General features: G+C 40.2%; 1 protein-coding gene across 1 annotated transcript in view; it reads right to left on the bottom strand.

The window, feature by feature from the left end:
- LOC120571686 (serine incorporator 2-like) overlaps window positions 1-15,092 on the bottom strand; it is a 16,269-nt gene extending 1,177 nt beyond the window's left edge. Inside the window, exons 1-10 of the mRNA XM_039820752.1 lie at window positions 14,961-15,092; window positions 11,583-11,744; window positions 10,137-10,324; window positions 9,891-9,970; window positions 9,067-9,204; window positions 5,866-6,035; window positions 5,047-5,137; window positions 3,026-3,176; window positions 941-1,153; window positions 1-658 (exon numbers count right to left, since the gene is read on the bottom strand). The exon at window positions 1-658 is cut by the window's left edge and continues 1,177 nt beyond it. Of these exons, the coding sequence (XP_039676686.1) occupies window positions 520-658; window positions 941-1,153; window positions 3,026-3,176; window positions 5,047-5,137; window positions 5,866-6,035; window positions 9,067-9,204; window positions 9,891-9,970; window positions 10,137-10,324; window positions 11,583-11,744; window positions 14,961-14,999 (1,371 nt within the window). The 5' untranslated portion in view covers window positions 15,000-15,092 and the 3' untranslated portion in view covers window positions 1-519. The remainder of the gene's footprint in view (window positions 659-940; window positions 1,154-3,025; window positions 3,177-5,046; window positions 5,138-5,865; window positions 6,036-9,066; window positions 9,205-9,890; window positions 9,971-10,136; window positions 10,325-11,582; window positions 11,745-14,960) is intronic.
- Between the last annotated feature and the right edge of the window lie 1,970 nt (window positions 15,093-17,062).

Here is a 17,062-nt window from a genome sequence, read left to right as displayed (position 1 = left end):
TTGTTATAAAATTGGGCAATAGAGCAAATGCATAATTAATCTAACAAATTTGGACAACACCTTTCCATGAAATCCAGCTGATTTAAAAGCAAGGATACAAAAAGTACAAATGAATGTTAAACAAAGCCAAAACATCGGTTCCCCAAAGTGATCATTTAAGTTGTATACGGTCTTAAAAAGGCATGTAGTGCTCTTAATTAGAATATTTGTAACAGTAAATAAAAATATACCAAAAAATATATATATATAACCTGAGGTTAAATTGGAATGTGTGATTAAAGCTCATCTCAAACAATAGTGTTCCTGCAAAACTGCTACCTTCAATTTGAGCCCCCCCCCAAAAATAAAATCAACATATAATGGCTTCCAGTCAAAAACAAAGCACATTACCATTTCATTCTCCGATTTTAAATGTGGAATTGCAAGAAAAGCAAACAATCAATATGGAGCTAACGCTATCTTTCTTCAAGGTGCAAATAGCAACCGGCTAGCGGCCACGTGGACAGACTTCCCTGTGTTTTAGCTGAAGTCTCTGTTGGAGCACACCAGCGGGGCCACCAGGGTCCACAGGTAGATCAACAGGCCCAGCCAGCTGGAGCAGATCTTCACCCACACGGCCGGCATGGTGCTCTGCATGGTCTGGTAGTCTGTGTCGGGCCTGACGAGCCCAGAACAAAAATCAGAAAGAAGTCAGTTTTGCATCAAATCAGCCTGTCTAAAGTAGGGCTGTCAGAAGTGGCCAAAAGTAATGTTCAAATATTTCTTCTAAAAAAAACAACATAAGTTTAGATATTTTTATTTCCATTTTTAAATAACATACAAGTTTTTTAGGAAACAAAAAAGGAATGAAAATCAGCTCTCTTCTACTCTACTCTTCTACCTGTTTCAACAGTACAACAGTCATAATTGAGCCTAGTCCAAAGACTAGTACGATACTTACATGTACCAGTTGGTGAGCGTCATCATGATGTAGAGGGAGGCCAGTAAGAGGCTGAAGTGGAAGAAGGAGTAGTTGTAGGTGACCGCCTCCTCTTCGTTGTCCACGGCCCGCCGGACTCCGTCCTCCCCTGTGGAACTGTAGTCGCTGGTCAAACCCTGGTGGTCCTCGGTCTGCATCAGCTTGTTCACCTGGGTGTTGGTGGACGAGCGGATACTGTGGCGGGCCAGAGCACAACATGCGATTGTTGGTATACAGTGACAGGAAAGTGATGGAGACAACAAGTATATAGTCTATATCAGGGGGAAATATAGTACATTTAGGAAAGTATTGTAGAAATATTTTATTAACAAAATGCGTTGTCATTGAGGAAGTACTGCGGGTGACCTATGATGCACAGATCAGAGCTCATAATTCGGAGGACAACTTGGTGGACCAGCTCTGACTTGATGTCTGTCGCTAGGGAAACTTTGTCTCCGTTTTGTGAACCCACAGCTGTGTTGTAACTCTTACACTGGACTCCGTAAACTTCGCTTAACTGAACTCTTCGCCTCAGATTGATCCTTGTGTTCTGGTAAACTTAAGTCCGATGTAAGAAGGCGCAGGAATTCAGTCAGATTTGACAGGCCTTAGGGCCTTATTTTAGACAGAATTCCCTCTACAGTATATATATGAAACAAGTTCCTTCCTGAGGCTATTTTGCAGACGCACCAGTGCTCTGGCCGACGCTAAGCGCCGTCCAAGACTTGATGATTGGTTTAAAGCAGAGATCTTTAACAGGGGTGGTCCGAGACCCCTAAGAGGGTCCTCAGAGTTTCTGCATTGGGGGGGCACCAAATTATTGTTGGATGATTTATAAAAAAAATAAAAAATAAAAAAAAATAAAAAAAAGATATCTGACAACATACATTTACATGAATCCAACATACCACCATGGGTGGCAAAGCCTACAGCCTTGTTGTTATTATTAGTAAAGCTTAAAAGGGGTGATAGAATGATTATATAGGGTATTTCACAATGTTCCTCATGGTCCTCTAATAGGGTATGGAACATTGGTTGGGCTTAAAATTGCCCGGTTGCCGTTTTATGGGCCCTTATGCATCCCTGTGTTTTGGCCCTATTTGTAACGAGAGCTTTTCTTCCAAATATTGTATGCTCATGAAAATTTAGATGAGCTGTGCGCCGATTGGTTGAGGAATAAAGTGGTTGGCGAGTTGAAGCAGCCGTGCGGTGTGTGTTTGACCAATCAGCGACGGTCATCCCTGCAAACCCCAAAGTACTACCTGCCGATCAGGGACTTTTTCGGGGCCCCCCGAAAAGGTTCACAGAACTTAATTTAGACCCTGGACCTGGTGGTCCAAACATAATGACTTCCTCAAAAGGTTCCTATTCCCTGGGGAAAGTTCCTGCAGTCGAAAAGGGGCTTTATATTATCAAAAGATGAGCAATGTGGATATTTACCAAATTTAAACTATTTCCAAATAAGTTTCTCTTTTCAGCCATCTTCCATAACTGCCCTGACAAAAGCAGCATGCTAAACTAAACTCCCATCTCCTCTGGAGGAAATGGGCGGTTTCTGACAGCAGGAAACAGATCCAACTTGCAGTCAGTGTTGTATGCAGAAATTAAAATAATGCCCATATTTAATGCTGTCTTTTTTTAAACTTTATATATAGTTTTTATATTACTATGTCTACATTCCTTGCACTATTGGACTCATTTGCACTACCACCATGACACACACTCTCATAGAGCACCTTACCATGCATACTGAATCACAGGGTCAGTCCCTGCCCTGTCACTGCAAGCCTCTCATGCTTATACGTCCCTTAGTACATTCATGTGGATTTTGTATTTATTATTATTTTTTTTATTGTCCATATTATTCATGTGGATTTGTTATTTTATCATCCTGTTTATGATGTATGTGTAGCCTATGTTGTGTGTGATGTCTTTAAGCTACTGGGACCTTGAATTTCCCCTTGGGGATCAATAAAGCATCCATCCAAAAAATAAATAAAAAGTATTTTCGTAAAAGTTAAATCGCGACATGAAACCTAAAAAATACCAGCAGTTCCAGTAAAATACCTGGCGTAAAGAGTACAGAAGAGGAAAATGACCAATCCCACGATGCTCTGTGCGTCCCACCACTGGACGCTGCCCGGGGTTTGGGTCGGAGTCGGTCCTGGAGTGGTGACGTTCTGGACCAAACTCAACAGACTGGGGTTACACTGGCGGTCTGAGGACGGAAACACAGACGACAACGTCAAATATGACAACTAGTAGTTATTACATCTACAGGGGCAGGTTTTCCCTTTCCTTTCTACTCCTTCCCAAAGTCAGTTATCCTGGTTTTATAATCCTTTATTCTTGCAGGCAAGTCATTAAATTGCTCATATTATGCTCATTTTCAGGTTCATAATTGTATGTAGAAGTTATATCAGAATAGGTTTACATGGTTTAATTTTCAAAAAACATCAAACTTTTTGTTGTACTGCACATTGATACAGCTCCTCTTTTCACCCGGTGTGTTGAGCTCTCTTGTTTTAGCTACAGAGTGAGACATCTCACTTCTGTTCCATCTTTGTTGGGAGTCGCACATGCTCAGTACCTAGGTAAGGACTACTAGCCAGTCAGAAGCAGAGTATGAGGGCGTGCCACGCTAGCAGCTAGGCGAGCATTATAACGTGTGTTACAAAGTGACCACGTTTGTCTCTGAAGTAAAGGCTGGACTACAACAGAACTGTTTGGAGCAGTTTGTGAACAGTGTTTTCTGTTGGAGATGGTAAGTCCCTTTGGGGTGGACTTTGGGCTTTTTCACTTTGTAAACCTACAACGTGCACAAAAAAAAGATATAACACAATAAAAAGAAAGGGAAAAAGCCAAAAAGCATAACATGAGCACTTTAAGGACATTTTTTATATTTACAACGGCAGCCTGACACGTGACAAGGCCACTTAGGGGAAGGGAGGGTGGGCTAGGAGATGAAGTGGATTAAACATACATACGGTTTTAAAATGACATCAAATCGGATTTAAAATACACCACAGACAGCAGTCAACACGTATAACGGAGAAGCACACAGGAACACAGGGAGGGCTGGGTACTGAGTTCAATACTTTTTAGGCACTGACTGAATTGCCTCCAAAGCATTGAGTATCGGGAAAATGCCTCGTCATTCAATACCCAATTTCAATACCAAAGGAGGAAATCTCATCAGCGCCAGCAAGCCAATAAGCAAGCAGCATGCTTCTACCAAGCCCTAACAATGTCTGTGATTGGCTGTCTAACGTTACACGTCATAGAGACACGCGGGAAGAACTCTACGTTACACAGAGACAGGGCTCACGTAGTAGGAGCTGAAAAAATACATGAAAAGATTTGTGTGCGTGTAATGTTGTAATTTCTTTTTGTTTCATAAAATTTGTATTGAAAAAAAGTATTGTTTAGGAAAGTCACGGTATTGGTATCGGTATCAAAAATATTTGAACGATACCCAGCCCTAGAAATGGGGGTACTAAGAAAGGAAGGGGGAAACCACACAAAATGTTTAGCTGGGAAATTATGAAAATCAACCGCATAGAAAAGTTATCCTGCTCCCTCAAAATGACACATTTTCTAGGATATGGTCTAAATGGACTGGGTATGTTGCCCTAAGATAATCTTTCATTTTTCTTTAGTTGTAATGTTTTTTTTCCTCTCTTTCATTCAGAGAAGTGTAGTGAAACTCCCCCCTATGTTCTAACTGATTCTACTGTTAATATATAAAAATGTAAAAATAAAAACTTTGGGCCTGGGAAGAAAAATGATATCGATATGAAGATAACTATGGACACAGATGGAAAATCCTCGTGGTTTTCTTTTCCATCATTATTTTTTTCCCCCTTTTCTCTTTCTTATCCTTTGTACAAGGAACCAGTAAATCATATAACAAACCAGAAAATATGTAAAAAAATAAATAAATAAATAGAAATTAAAAAACAAAAACACTACATTGTTTTGAAACCTGTTGGCCTCAATAAAGATCAAATTTAAAAAAGAAAAGAAATGCAACTGCATATGTCGCTAAACAAGGAAGAGATGGCTGTACAAGTTGTGTTGGGACTCACTGGGGTTGTTGGTCATGGCCGACCAGGTCACATACATGGTGTAGCAGGAGATGAAGGAGGCCTGCAGCAGGCCGGAGGTGGGCTGGGCCTCCTGGGGGAGACATGGCGCCAGATGAGTCCCAAAATCAATCATTGTGCCAGTAAAACTAAACCCTCTTCATCGCTCAGTCAAACTCTTCAGAAACTAAATATCGGATGGCTATGAGCTGGAGCAGTGGTGTGTGTGTGTGTGTGTGTGTGTGTGTGTGTGTGTGTGTGTGTGTGTGAGTGTGTGTGTGTGTGTGTGTGGGGTTATTTCTTATTTGTGGACTGCTTGATGGTTTTTGGTTTGTCTGTCCAGATTATTTTGTTCTTGCTTGCGTCTGAAAGAGTTGATTTGTTAAACATGGACACTGATGGATGCGCATTGAATTTCTATTATAGCTGAATAATGAAAATGAAGAGGGGGGGGTAGTAGGACTAGAAAAGTTCTCAACTTCTTTCTACCCCTTGGAACATGAACAATATTTGAGTTGCTTATTTGTTGCTGAGGATCTTGTTGGTTTTCTTTTAAATTGCTTATACATTTTTTTCTTTTTTTAACATGTTCAATACATTGAATAAATAAATAAAGTAAAATAAATGTTTTAGTGACAATAAAAAGGTCATATTAGCTAGTCTTCTGTATTGTGAATCGAATAGCAGTTATCCTCATTCCTTGCTACCATACATAGAGAATACGTATATTCTGGATAGGGTTATGGCACAAAATGGCAACATTTAGCAGCTTAGGTCCATAAATGGATATGTATTATCATATTAACATCTGTCTTCTGTTACCTGAACTTGGGGCAGAATGGCCACGATGGACACAATGATGCAGAAGATGAAGTTGAGGCTGATGAAGACCTTGTGCTCGGTGCAGTCGTCGGGTTTGGTGTAAAATACGTAGAAAAGCACGACGGCAGAGAAAGCCACGGCGTAGAAGAGGAAGGTGAAGGACAGCAGAGCTGGGAAGAAAACAAGAGCATATTAAAATATGCAGATGACACAGCTCTAGTGAGTCTGCTACAGGATGGGGAGGTAGCTCATGGGCCAGTTTTAGACTGCTTTTTTATTTTTTTTGGAATGGTGCAATAAGTCACACTTAAATTTTAAATACCAATAAGACCAAAGAAATGTCCATAGATGTTAGAAAGTCACAGCAATCCGACACTTTCAACAATGGGGGAGACTATTCAGGTTGTTACAAACTATAAATACCTTGGCATTGTACTGGACAACAAGCTTAACTGGGACTCATGAACTGATCTTTTGCACACTAAGACACAGCAAAGAATTGACTTTTTAAAGAAACTGCTTGTTTTTAATGTCAATAACAAAATGCTCCAAATGTTTTATACTGCTTTTTTTGAAAGCGTTTTAACTTGCTGTATTACCTGCTGGTTCGGAAAGGTCACAGAAGACGACGATCAGAAAAACAATTACAACTGCCAGCAAGTTACATGGGATGACACTACCGAGCATTGGGCCTCATTCACCAATATCTTCCTAAGTTTTCTCTTAAATATGTTCTCAAGAAGGTTCCTAAGAAAAGTCTACGTCTGATTCATGACGTGTTCTTAAACAGCAGAATTGTTCGCATTTGTGTTCTTAGGATTGATGAATCCCACGTCTTCGTAACTGAAAGCGCGTGCCAGTTGTTCCTAATTATCATAAGAAAACGCCCCGCAAATTCCCATATAAGGACATGACACTTCCTGTGCACCTCCTGGGAGACAGGTTTTCGGAGATTGTCGGAGCCGCGGTGGAGAATGTACTGAATCTCAGTACTTAAATAAAAGTACAAATAACCAGAGACATATTTACTTTAGTAAAAGTAGAAGGTGTCCACTACCACAAACAAGGCCTGGCTTTTATAAAAAGTTCCTATCCTAACCAGCATGAAACGGAAATGTGTTGTTAAAATCGGAATGCGGTTGGTTTTATTCATGGATGTATTTTATTTTCTTTAACCATGCAAGTAAGCAAATAAAGTGTGTGAAGCAGCGCAAATGGGGAGATGTGAAGAGGTCCAGCCAAATAAATAAGATATGAACGCGTCTTACGCAGCCTGGCAGAGGAGTAAACGACGCGTCGCCGCTGTAGAGAGAAATAGATATAGCAACTTCGATTTAAAAACGGGAATAATAAAAACAAACGTTTTCATTTTCACTTTTACCGTTGTATTACCGAGGGTCAGCGGCGCTGCGCCCGGGCTCTGGAGCACCGGAGCCGGTTTGGATCAGCGGTGCCCATATATACAGTATCTACGGCAACCAAACTTTACTGGTGAGACAAACGTGTGACGGTCAGGAAGACCTTTTGGCAGGGGGGAAACTGATCAGAAAATGTAACGGAACATTGTAGAAATGTAGTGGAGTAGAAAGTATAGATAATTGCTGCAAAATGTAACAAAGTAAAAGTCAAAAGTAGGCTATGCACTACTGAGTCTACTTAAGTAAAGTACAGATAAGTGAAAAATTTACTGAAGTAGAGTTAGGACAAATTTGTACTTTGTTACATTCTACCACTGCATTTTGGCCCTATAAATAGCAATCAATCACCAAATAACGCAAGATTTAAATCAGTTTAATTGCTGATGTAAATTGCAGTGTTAGTGGTTTTTTTGCATACTATGATATTTTTTTCAACAAATGATCAGAAATACATTACAGTAGGCTACAATACTATCATTGTAAACGACTAGAATTAAATAAAATGCAGTAAGCAATCATTTGGAGCAAATTGTCATCACTCAAATGTGCGTAAGAGTGCTTTTCAGTGTTCGTAGATTTTGTTCTTAGCTAAGAACAAATCCAAGTTAAGGAAACATTAGTGAATGCCAGAATCTTCGTAAAAAGTTCGTAAGAAGGGTTTAAGAACACATTTCTTCGTAAGAACGGTTGGTGAATGAGGCCCATTTAACACATTTACAAAGACAGACTGGTGAGAAAGGCCAATAACATTTTATGTGACTACACACCCCCCCCCGGCATCTCATTTTAAACTACTGTCATCTAGGCGTCGTTTCTGCCTCCCCCTCCCCCTCTTCTGACCAAGAACAGATCCAAATTCTCTTTTTGTACCACAAGCTATAGAAGCCTTAAATCAGTCAAAATAAGCTAGATGTCCAGCTGGCCTGGTCATACCCAAGGGTGTATAGGGTATTGTAGCGTGTGATGTATGTTCTTCAGGTTATGTCTGTCGGTGTCTGATGTAGGGACTATTTGTTTGTGTCATATGTCTGATGTCCTGTCATGAAGGGCTTTGCGGGTCATCTGCTTCTGACACAGTACATTTTATGCAGTTTGATGGATTTCATTTTTTCCAACTCATCACTATTACCAGACTTGCGTTAATTTGATGCAATGCATGCAATAAATAGTACAATTTATTGGATTCTGGTTTTAGGGATTTAATTGTCCAATGGTTAAAATTCTGACTTTTGAACCCTTTTTGTGGGAATGTTTTCTTTTTTTTTTTTTTTTTTTTAAAAAGAATTTGCAGACAAATTACTTAAAAGTGATTACGTTGAATCCTAATATACGGTACACGTCTTGCCCTGTAAACACACTGGCCAAACGTTAAACTTGCACTTTAAGGCTCATTTCTGTGGGTTTAGCAGTAGCCATCTCGGAGCAGTTTCTGGTTAAACAGAGAGGATTTTGCTCATAAAAAAATAATAAAAAAAATAAAAGGTCTCTCTCTGTAGGGATCCTTTCCATAATGCAGTCAGACACATAGAATAACAATCTGTCAGTGGCGACAACAGCACTTTTAGTGGAGGAAATCAACGATGCACATTTGCCCTGTAGGATAACATTGCAGCCCTGTTCGCGGCTGATGGTCAATACTGGACCAATTTCAAAGATTGTTGTTGACAAAAAAAACAAAAACAAAAAAACATAGGAAAACAGGGTCCAGGTTAAAAACAAAAAACAGAAGTAACCCTTTTAAAAGGTTTCTTGGGATAAATAGGACGGTGTGTTGCCCTTCTACCTGCAAACCAGCACTTTGTATTTCCCTCTTCTGCCTTCAGCAGCCAGGACTGGTTCCAGGAATGGGCAAAGTCCACCAGCAGGATCAGCTGGGTGATGATGAAGAAGAAGGAGCCCACCAGGCCAAAGTAATACCACACTGAGACCAAACAGAAATGGACACAGAACATTTGTTGAGAAAGTTATTAGGCCATGCAATGTACAGTGGTAAGCCATAAAGCAGGAGACTCAGTACAGTATGTGCCATAGTAGGTCAACAGTTATCAGCTGTGCTTGTTACATGAAGTGATGTTTGTTTATATATGAACACCAGAATTGACAATCTTAACCCTTATGTTATATTTTCCAATGTTTTGGTTGTCTTTTTCAATACTTCACCCACTTTCAGATGTTTTTGTCGATTTATGCATTTTATTTGACTTTTTTTTTTTTTTCAAAATGCTATAAAATTGAAGAAAACGAAAGTAGTGAACTGATAAATTATTTTACTGAAAACCGTTGTATAGAACCATTATTATTTTTTTTGACAATTTGGTCGAAAGAAACTCATTTGTCATATAGAAACTTTTGGCAAATAGGTCAAATTTGACCTGAGGACAACAGGAGGGTTAATAAAAGCGTTTCAATACTCTGTGGAACAAACTATTTAGAGCTCAATACCAAGCCCTTATTTTGCTTATTTAGCTTTGCACTGGAACCAAGCAGCGGAGCATCTTATTTGTCTGAAGGTGCGTGCGCTGCTGGAGAGTTCAGATAAAAAGAAACCTGGCAATAGAGAAACGGCAACATCTAATAAGACTCCAATAACAAGCCTGGGCTTCATACCTGTATTGAAGGTGCCATCTGGAATGAAGAAAGCTCCCACAGCTAGGCCAACCAGCAGCAGAAATTTGAAGAACCAGAAACTGAGAAGGAAGGAGGTAAAGATATTCTAAGTATGTGGACAACAAGGATGTTTTTCTCTGTTTCGATACAGTCTTAGAGGTGAAGTTCCCACGTGTGGCCAGCAGAGTGCAGCGTGCCTTCATCATACAGGACTGTGGTACTGAGGCTGCAGTGCACGGTACGAACCCATTTTGGATGGCGGCTCGGGGGTCCTTGCTGTTGCGCACTCGGATCATGATGATGGTGAAGAGGAAGAAGAAGCAGGTCAAGGCGAAGCCCATGCGGTACACTGACTTGTAGCCGACCATGATGTCACAGTTCACCTTGTTGTCTAGGCCAGGTATGGCTGTGCCACCGAGACAGAAACCTGGAATCTGACAGCGTGAAGCACACAAAGCAAATAAAAGGGTTGGAATAAACTGGGTAAATTGGAATGATTTTCAAAAGTTGGATGATCTTTAAGAAAAGATCAAAAATAAAAAACAAACCAAGCATCCTGTCCAGCTGCTCTACAGCATCACTGTTGCTGGGTTACAGCCTTGAGGTAGGTGCTACAGAACACTGTTTGCCAAAACAACCACACACGAAAACAGTTTCTTCCCACAGGCCGTCACTATGATGAACACTTAAACTACTTAAATTATATATTATTAGTGTTAAACACATAAATAAAAAGGTAATATCAACCTAGCTCAGATATATAAGCAGCCTGTTGCATTAATAGTTCTTTAAACCTGATTTTTAACCCTCTGAGGTCTAAGGCATTTTCACATATCTTCTCGAATTCTCCTTTTAAATGGTATTTGCATATATATCGCCTATGCGTTTCATATCAAAATGTCCACAACAAACTCAGCTTTCTGTATAGTGACGCCCAGAATTGTTCCAGAGCAATGTGTAAAGAGAGAATTTGGCCCTAAAGCGGAAATATTTCTCAAATCTCTTGTGAAAACATACCTACTCTGAACTGTTTTGGTGCTTGAAATGAGTTAACAAATGTTTCCGCCAAAAATTCCTGCCGCCACGGTTTCAAAAATAGGGCAGACGCACAATGTAGTCAATGTGGTTGCCTTTTAAATGATCCTGCCGCTCACATTGCAATTTAACAACAAGTAGAACTACTCAGAGGTCACTGGGCCCGTCCAGTTTAACTCCACATACTGTCGTGTTGATGTAGTTCATCGTCAAAAGGTTCGCTTTCTTCCGAGTCGACCATTAAACGAACAGCTCCGCCAAAAACGTCACCGCGGTGGGTCCGTTCTAATTGGACAACGTTCAACTTGTCAGTTCTGTAAGCTCATGGTCCTGATATCAAACAACTGGAAACATTAAAACGGTAAGTGAGTCAGTGTAATATAATATAAATGGGAAATAATCTATAGATGTAGTCTATATAATATATATATTGTCCGGTAAACATTTTTTCTTGGGGGTTGTTGTTGTCCAGACAGACCTGCCCCCACTGCTAAAAAATAAATAAATCCTAAAGGAAACACTGGGTTAAACAAATATGAAGTATTTTCTAATTAGTCCCTGAATTGGAAATGACATGTGGGTTGAAAAGAATTCAAAGATACTTGGGCCCCAGTGTGGACCATTCCATTTGATCTAACGTAGTCTTATCTAATGTACCTGTTTAAGATGTCCCTCCATGCCTGGGAGAATCATAATGACAGACACCAGGGTCCCGAGCAGCAGCAGGAAGGAGAAGGCCAGCCGGCTCACGGTGGAGTTGGTGGTCGAAGGGCAGCATGACGACAGGAGGCAGGAGGCCGAGCCGCACAAACAGGACGCCTGCGGAACAGACCAAGGAGACAATTAGCTAGGCATTCACGCGGATTCATATTTTATGGAAGTCAGGGACAGGGCTCTGGGGGTGTGGGATAATCAGGGTAATGCATGCATGGCCTGCAACGACTGCAGTCGGGAGGACAAAAAAAACAAACAAAACAAAAAGGAACACTGTGTCTGCTGTCAGGGGCAACTATCTGTCTTATTCTTCTGCACGCTTCCACTAAAGTAAAGACATGGTGATTTACAGAGGCAGTAATCATCAGGCCTGTGATTAGAGAGAGAGAGAGAGAGAGAGAGAGAGAGAGAGAGAGAGAGAGAGAGAGAGAGAGAGAGAGAGAGAGAGAGAGAGAGACACACTCTTCCCCGTGGACAGGATCACTGAGGATCCCTGCATGATTCAGATGCAGACTGCTGAGACGTGTGTGAAGCACTGGAGCAGAGACTGAAGCTGAGATCAGCCATCCTTGACTAAATACGAGTATGCACCCGAGTACACTGGCCTTTAGTGTGAACGCTGTATCCGCGCCGACGAGAAAAAATCCACTTCCCATGCTTCAGATAGGCCTGCGTGATACCACCTTGGCGACAAACGAATACTTTTAAAAATAAAAGATTATCGTAAAAACAGTCAAAGACGGAAAACTACACAAAAGCCAAAACAAAACTCTTAAGTTTACTTGAGAATATGACAAAGAAGTCATTGTGAGAATAACGCAGGATAGAAACAATTACCTTCCACATACACAAGGGCTTTTTACGGGTTTTATTTTGCAAAACTGGGCTGTGCATCAAACCTCAATAAGTTGCTGTATCAAAAACTGTCAAGGACTGAAATCAGGCCAGCATGATTAATCGTTATAAAAATCGCAATCTCAATTCACCCCTATTTGCGATTTAATTTTTAAATGACTGATTTAAAAAAATAAATAAAAAAATATATATATTGGGCATTTTCGGACTTTATTTTGATAGGACAGCTGAAGACATGAAAGGCAAGCAGTTAAAGAGTGTGCCAAGAATTCATTATGTTTTTGATACTGTACTTAAATTGCAAATTGACAAACTGAATCTGTAGCTGCAGCATGTGGATTGACATCTTTTAATTATGTAAAGACATGTTCAAGGAGTTCAGATGGAGCTTGTATCAGGGCCATATTTAGTTCAATATGTTATGTCACTATTTTTGGTAGCTTACTGTATTTAAATGGCCAGTATGTAGCCTACTTTATTTTCTTTAGTCATTGAAGCCTCTGTGTTTACAGGTTTGTGGTGATGCGCAATGTGCTAGAGGTGCCACAAAATAAAATGTTTGGTACTGCTGTCGTGGCAGAGAATCGTGATATTAATTCTAAGCTAAAAAAATCTTGATGCATATTTTTCCCCTAACTGAAATAATCTAAATGTTTGCTGGATTACAGTTTTTGCCGATTGCTTACACGCTGAAATCAAACGTATTACACAATTATCAAAACCTTTCACTCAAGGAGCTAAACATTGGCCCAGATGTATAAGCACAATGTCAGCCTCACACTTTTTGCACAACAATACACACAGTGATTTGCAAAAAATGTCACTACCCTGATGTAAGTCGAGTGCAGATTGTGAGCTTTGCGTGCTCAGATTTCCCATCGGGTAGTGACCAACACTTGTATTCATTAGACACAGAAGTATATCATGATGTCACTTTCTTGCGATTTCCAAAGCACTGACTGTCAAATGACCTCACCTATGAGCCGACCTGTGAAACACAGCCATCAGGTGCGTAAACACATGATGGTTTAATTGTAGACGCACCAATCAGGTTTAAGCACTATAAAAATGCAGCTGTAAGTCTAGTATATTTTCTGTACTGTATTTTCAGATCTTTTCTTTGTTTGTTTGTAGTGGTTTGTTTTTTACTGTAATAGCCTGTACTGGATACAGTATTTTATGTGTGTCTGTTGTTTTGCTGATCTAAGAGAGTCATGCACACTACTGTAGCAGCATGAAAACTGGGACATGTTGTTGTTGTGATTCTCCATGTTGACTGATTTGGGTATGTGGAGAGAAATGAATTATATTGTCCTCAGTCTGCAGCATTGGTCTTGTGTAGGTTCCGTGAAGTTATTGTACATTTGCACTTTCTCTGTCAAGATTTGTTTTCACAAGGTCTTCTTCAGTGTTAAATATCTCAAATATATGTAGGTGTATGGAATTAAGTCTTTAAGGAAATAACCTGTTGAATACATCAATACAATGGTATTTATATGAATATATAATTTATGGTGTAAAAAATAAATAAATCAAACAAAAGTAAAAAATGTGCATTGCGGTTGGTAAATACACAACAAGAGAATCAAATACAAATCAAGGTAAGAATGATTATGATGGGTACACATCATAACACATAGACTAATAGACATTTTTCACGGCAGACATGTTGACATGTCATAGTAGGAAAAGCACAGGTGTATTCAAACCCACTAATGATGGCTGCATTCCACTTAGGAGAGGTCCTGGTATTGTGCATGCTGACTCACTGAAATAGCTTACTGGGACACTTGATGGAACTGAGCCATCGTTAAGGTTATCAATTTCAGCTGGGCTTTTCCTACTATGACAAGTCAACATGTCTGCTGTGAAAAAGGTCCATAAACAGTCTGGTACAACAAGGAAAAAGGAACAAAACAGTTACTGCCTAGCTACTCCAAAAGGGGATGGCCCACGAGTTTTCTCACGACTTAGAACCCGGAAATTGCGCAGTTTGAGAAGCCACCTTGCATATTTCTAACAGCGTTACAGTTTCTTCGTTTTCCTCGTGGACAGCACATTCCAAAAATATTAACAGGTGAATTACTTACTAAGTTCACTGTAAATGAAGTCAAAAGGACAACAGAGACGCCCCTGCTCTCATACCAAACTCCGTTCAGAAAACGGAAAATCCACTGCCACCTTCACGTCACTTTGATGAAACATTTTAAAAGTCGGCCTAAACGTTTGTTTAAATTGGGCGTAACGATTAACTTTGTATTAAACTATTATAAATAAATATAATGTGACGCGAGTAAAATATCGCAGTTAAATAGCCAACTAGTTTCACATGACGTCGTGTTGATATCATACCGTCATGTTTCCTTGGCTAGACAACGCGCAGCTAAAATAGTCAAGAAACTACTATGAAATACAAAGTCAACATATATCATGTGACAAAACTACAACCGGTAAATATATACTTACACAACTGCCAAGGGCACCCAGAGCCAAACAAGCACCCATGTTTATTAATTCACAACTCCGATGAAAGTCGTAACAGCTTGAAAAGTTCAGGAAGAAACTGAGTCAAAAATGGCGAAGTCAAGTCATTTAAATGTAACACACGGGAATCCGTTTACTCCCTTCAAAATAAAAGCTTCATGTCACTCTATGATACACGTACGTCATTTATATAGCACATTACCGGGATATTTTATTATTTCAGTTTGTTTATTGATGTATTGTGAATTGATTGGTAAATGTCCACATGGAACACAACGAACCCATGGAGTGTTAGGGCATGTGTTGTTGCTGTTCCCGTATTCATTGGCGTTCTCGGTTTTATTTTAAAGGCACATTCCCTCTACTTCCGACATTGTTTGGAAAAAATGTATCTGAGCGTTTACTTTACATGGTGCGTTGAAGTTTACTATTTTGCCCGTTGTAATTCAACACCGAGTCTGTGATTGGCTTACTGAGTCGTCACTCAAAAGGTTCGACCAACTGGATGCTAATGCGCAAAAGAAAAACCCTCCCTTTATTATAGTCCTTGAGGTCTGCTACCTCAAACACTTAAAAAACTTAATATCCCAAATGTTCAATGCTAAATTTATTTTATTTTATTTTAAAACCACATTCATTAAATTGGTAATGCGTCACCGCCTGAAAGAAAGCAAAATCAATTCATTTTAAACCAACCAACATGTTATATGGTTTTATTTATTGACATTTCTTTTTGCAACAAAGGGATTTGCTATTTTTAATGGAGAGAAAAAAATTTCTACATTGCATGTATAGGCCTAATTAGTTAAATAGGCCTTAGTCTCGCATTGCCAGACCTTCCTCCACAGCGCTGCGGAGGAGGGTCTGGCTAGTCCACACAGCATTCCGGGATGGGAGAAAAACATGCTCTGGTTTATTGGCATTTCTTTAAACCAATCACAATCGTCTTGGGCGGCGCTAAGCGCCGGACGGAGCCACGGCGCCTCTGCTAAATCGCCTCAGGAAGGAACTTGTTTTGGTGGAACATGTGTACGTTCAAAAGTAGTTTCAGTCGTGCGACAGAAAACTCAGATTGGACACTTTTCCGGTGCTGGCTGAGCTTGAAGATGTAGATGTGACGTGAGCAACCTGTCTGAAAGTTGGAAGTCTTCTGGTAGCTGTGCCAAGAGAAATCTCAATTATTCCCAATCTTACAGAGACGGAGAGCGTAGGTATATGTAAGGAGATAATATGGGCACAGGCTAATTATTGCTAACTAAAATGCTAGTTAACATTAGTAATTAAACTTAAACAGCTAATGTAAGTCGAAACTGCCTGCGAGCTTCTCCTGTACTATACGGTAATTCCTCTACTGTGCAACAGTAAGTTGCTTGGTTATGACACAATCGTTAGCCTATTTTTACAAAACCGTCTGCAACAGAGCCATAACGTGAGATACAAGGTAATGGAGCCTTTTATACATTGTCGTGTTTCTTTAGAAATAAACAATGGACAAATAGAGTCTTTAAACGCTTCAGATGTAAAGTTATTCGCTGTCAAAGTGACGTCAAAATGAATGGCAGTCAATGGGATGCTAACGGCGGGTGATGGCTTGATATCAACAATGGCTCCATAGGAGCCACGCTTTGCGGAGGCTGGCTTATCCCCCTGGTTCCTCATCATCAGCGATCTACACACCTGGTCCTGATCATCTTCACTATACTATGTAAGCTGTGACCTGACATCCAGTCCCTGCCGGATGGTTGGCCATACTTGTATGTTGTGCTTGCGTGTCAGCCTAATTTGTTTGCTAGTCAGCCTCTGTTGCTTTGTTGTTTATGCGCCTTTGTTTAACTGGTTCCTGTTCCTCTGTCTGCAGTAGGCCTACCTTCACCCTGGAATTCTCTTCACCCCTACCTGGCAACCAGAACCATCTACTACATCATTCCATCAAGACTCCTGTCCACCAGTACTCACCTCCCAACATGTTTGTCACTACCATCTACTCGTCTGACATTAACCTTTCCAGTTGTATTTTTGTCTTCAATAAATACTCGCCTTTTTCACCACCTACCTTGTCCTGGTCTGCGTTTGGGTTCAGAACC

Source organism: Perca fluviatilis, chromosome 13 (assembly GCF_010015445.1).
Source record: "Perca fluviatilis chromosome 13, GENO_Pfluv_1.0, whole genome shotgun sequence".
In the NCBI taxonomy this organism is placed as follows: domain Eukaryota; kingdom Metazoa; phylum Chordata; class Actinopteri; order Perciformes; family Percidae; genus Perca; species Perca fluviatilis.
Note: the sequence above shows the minus strand (reverse complement) of the source record. Positions and strands in the feature narration are given on the sequence as shown.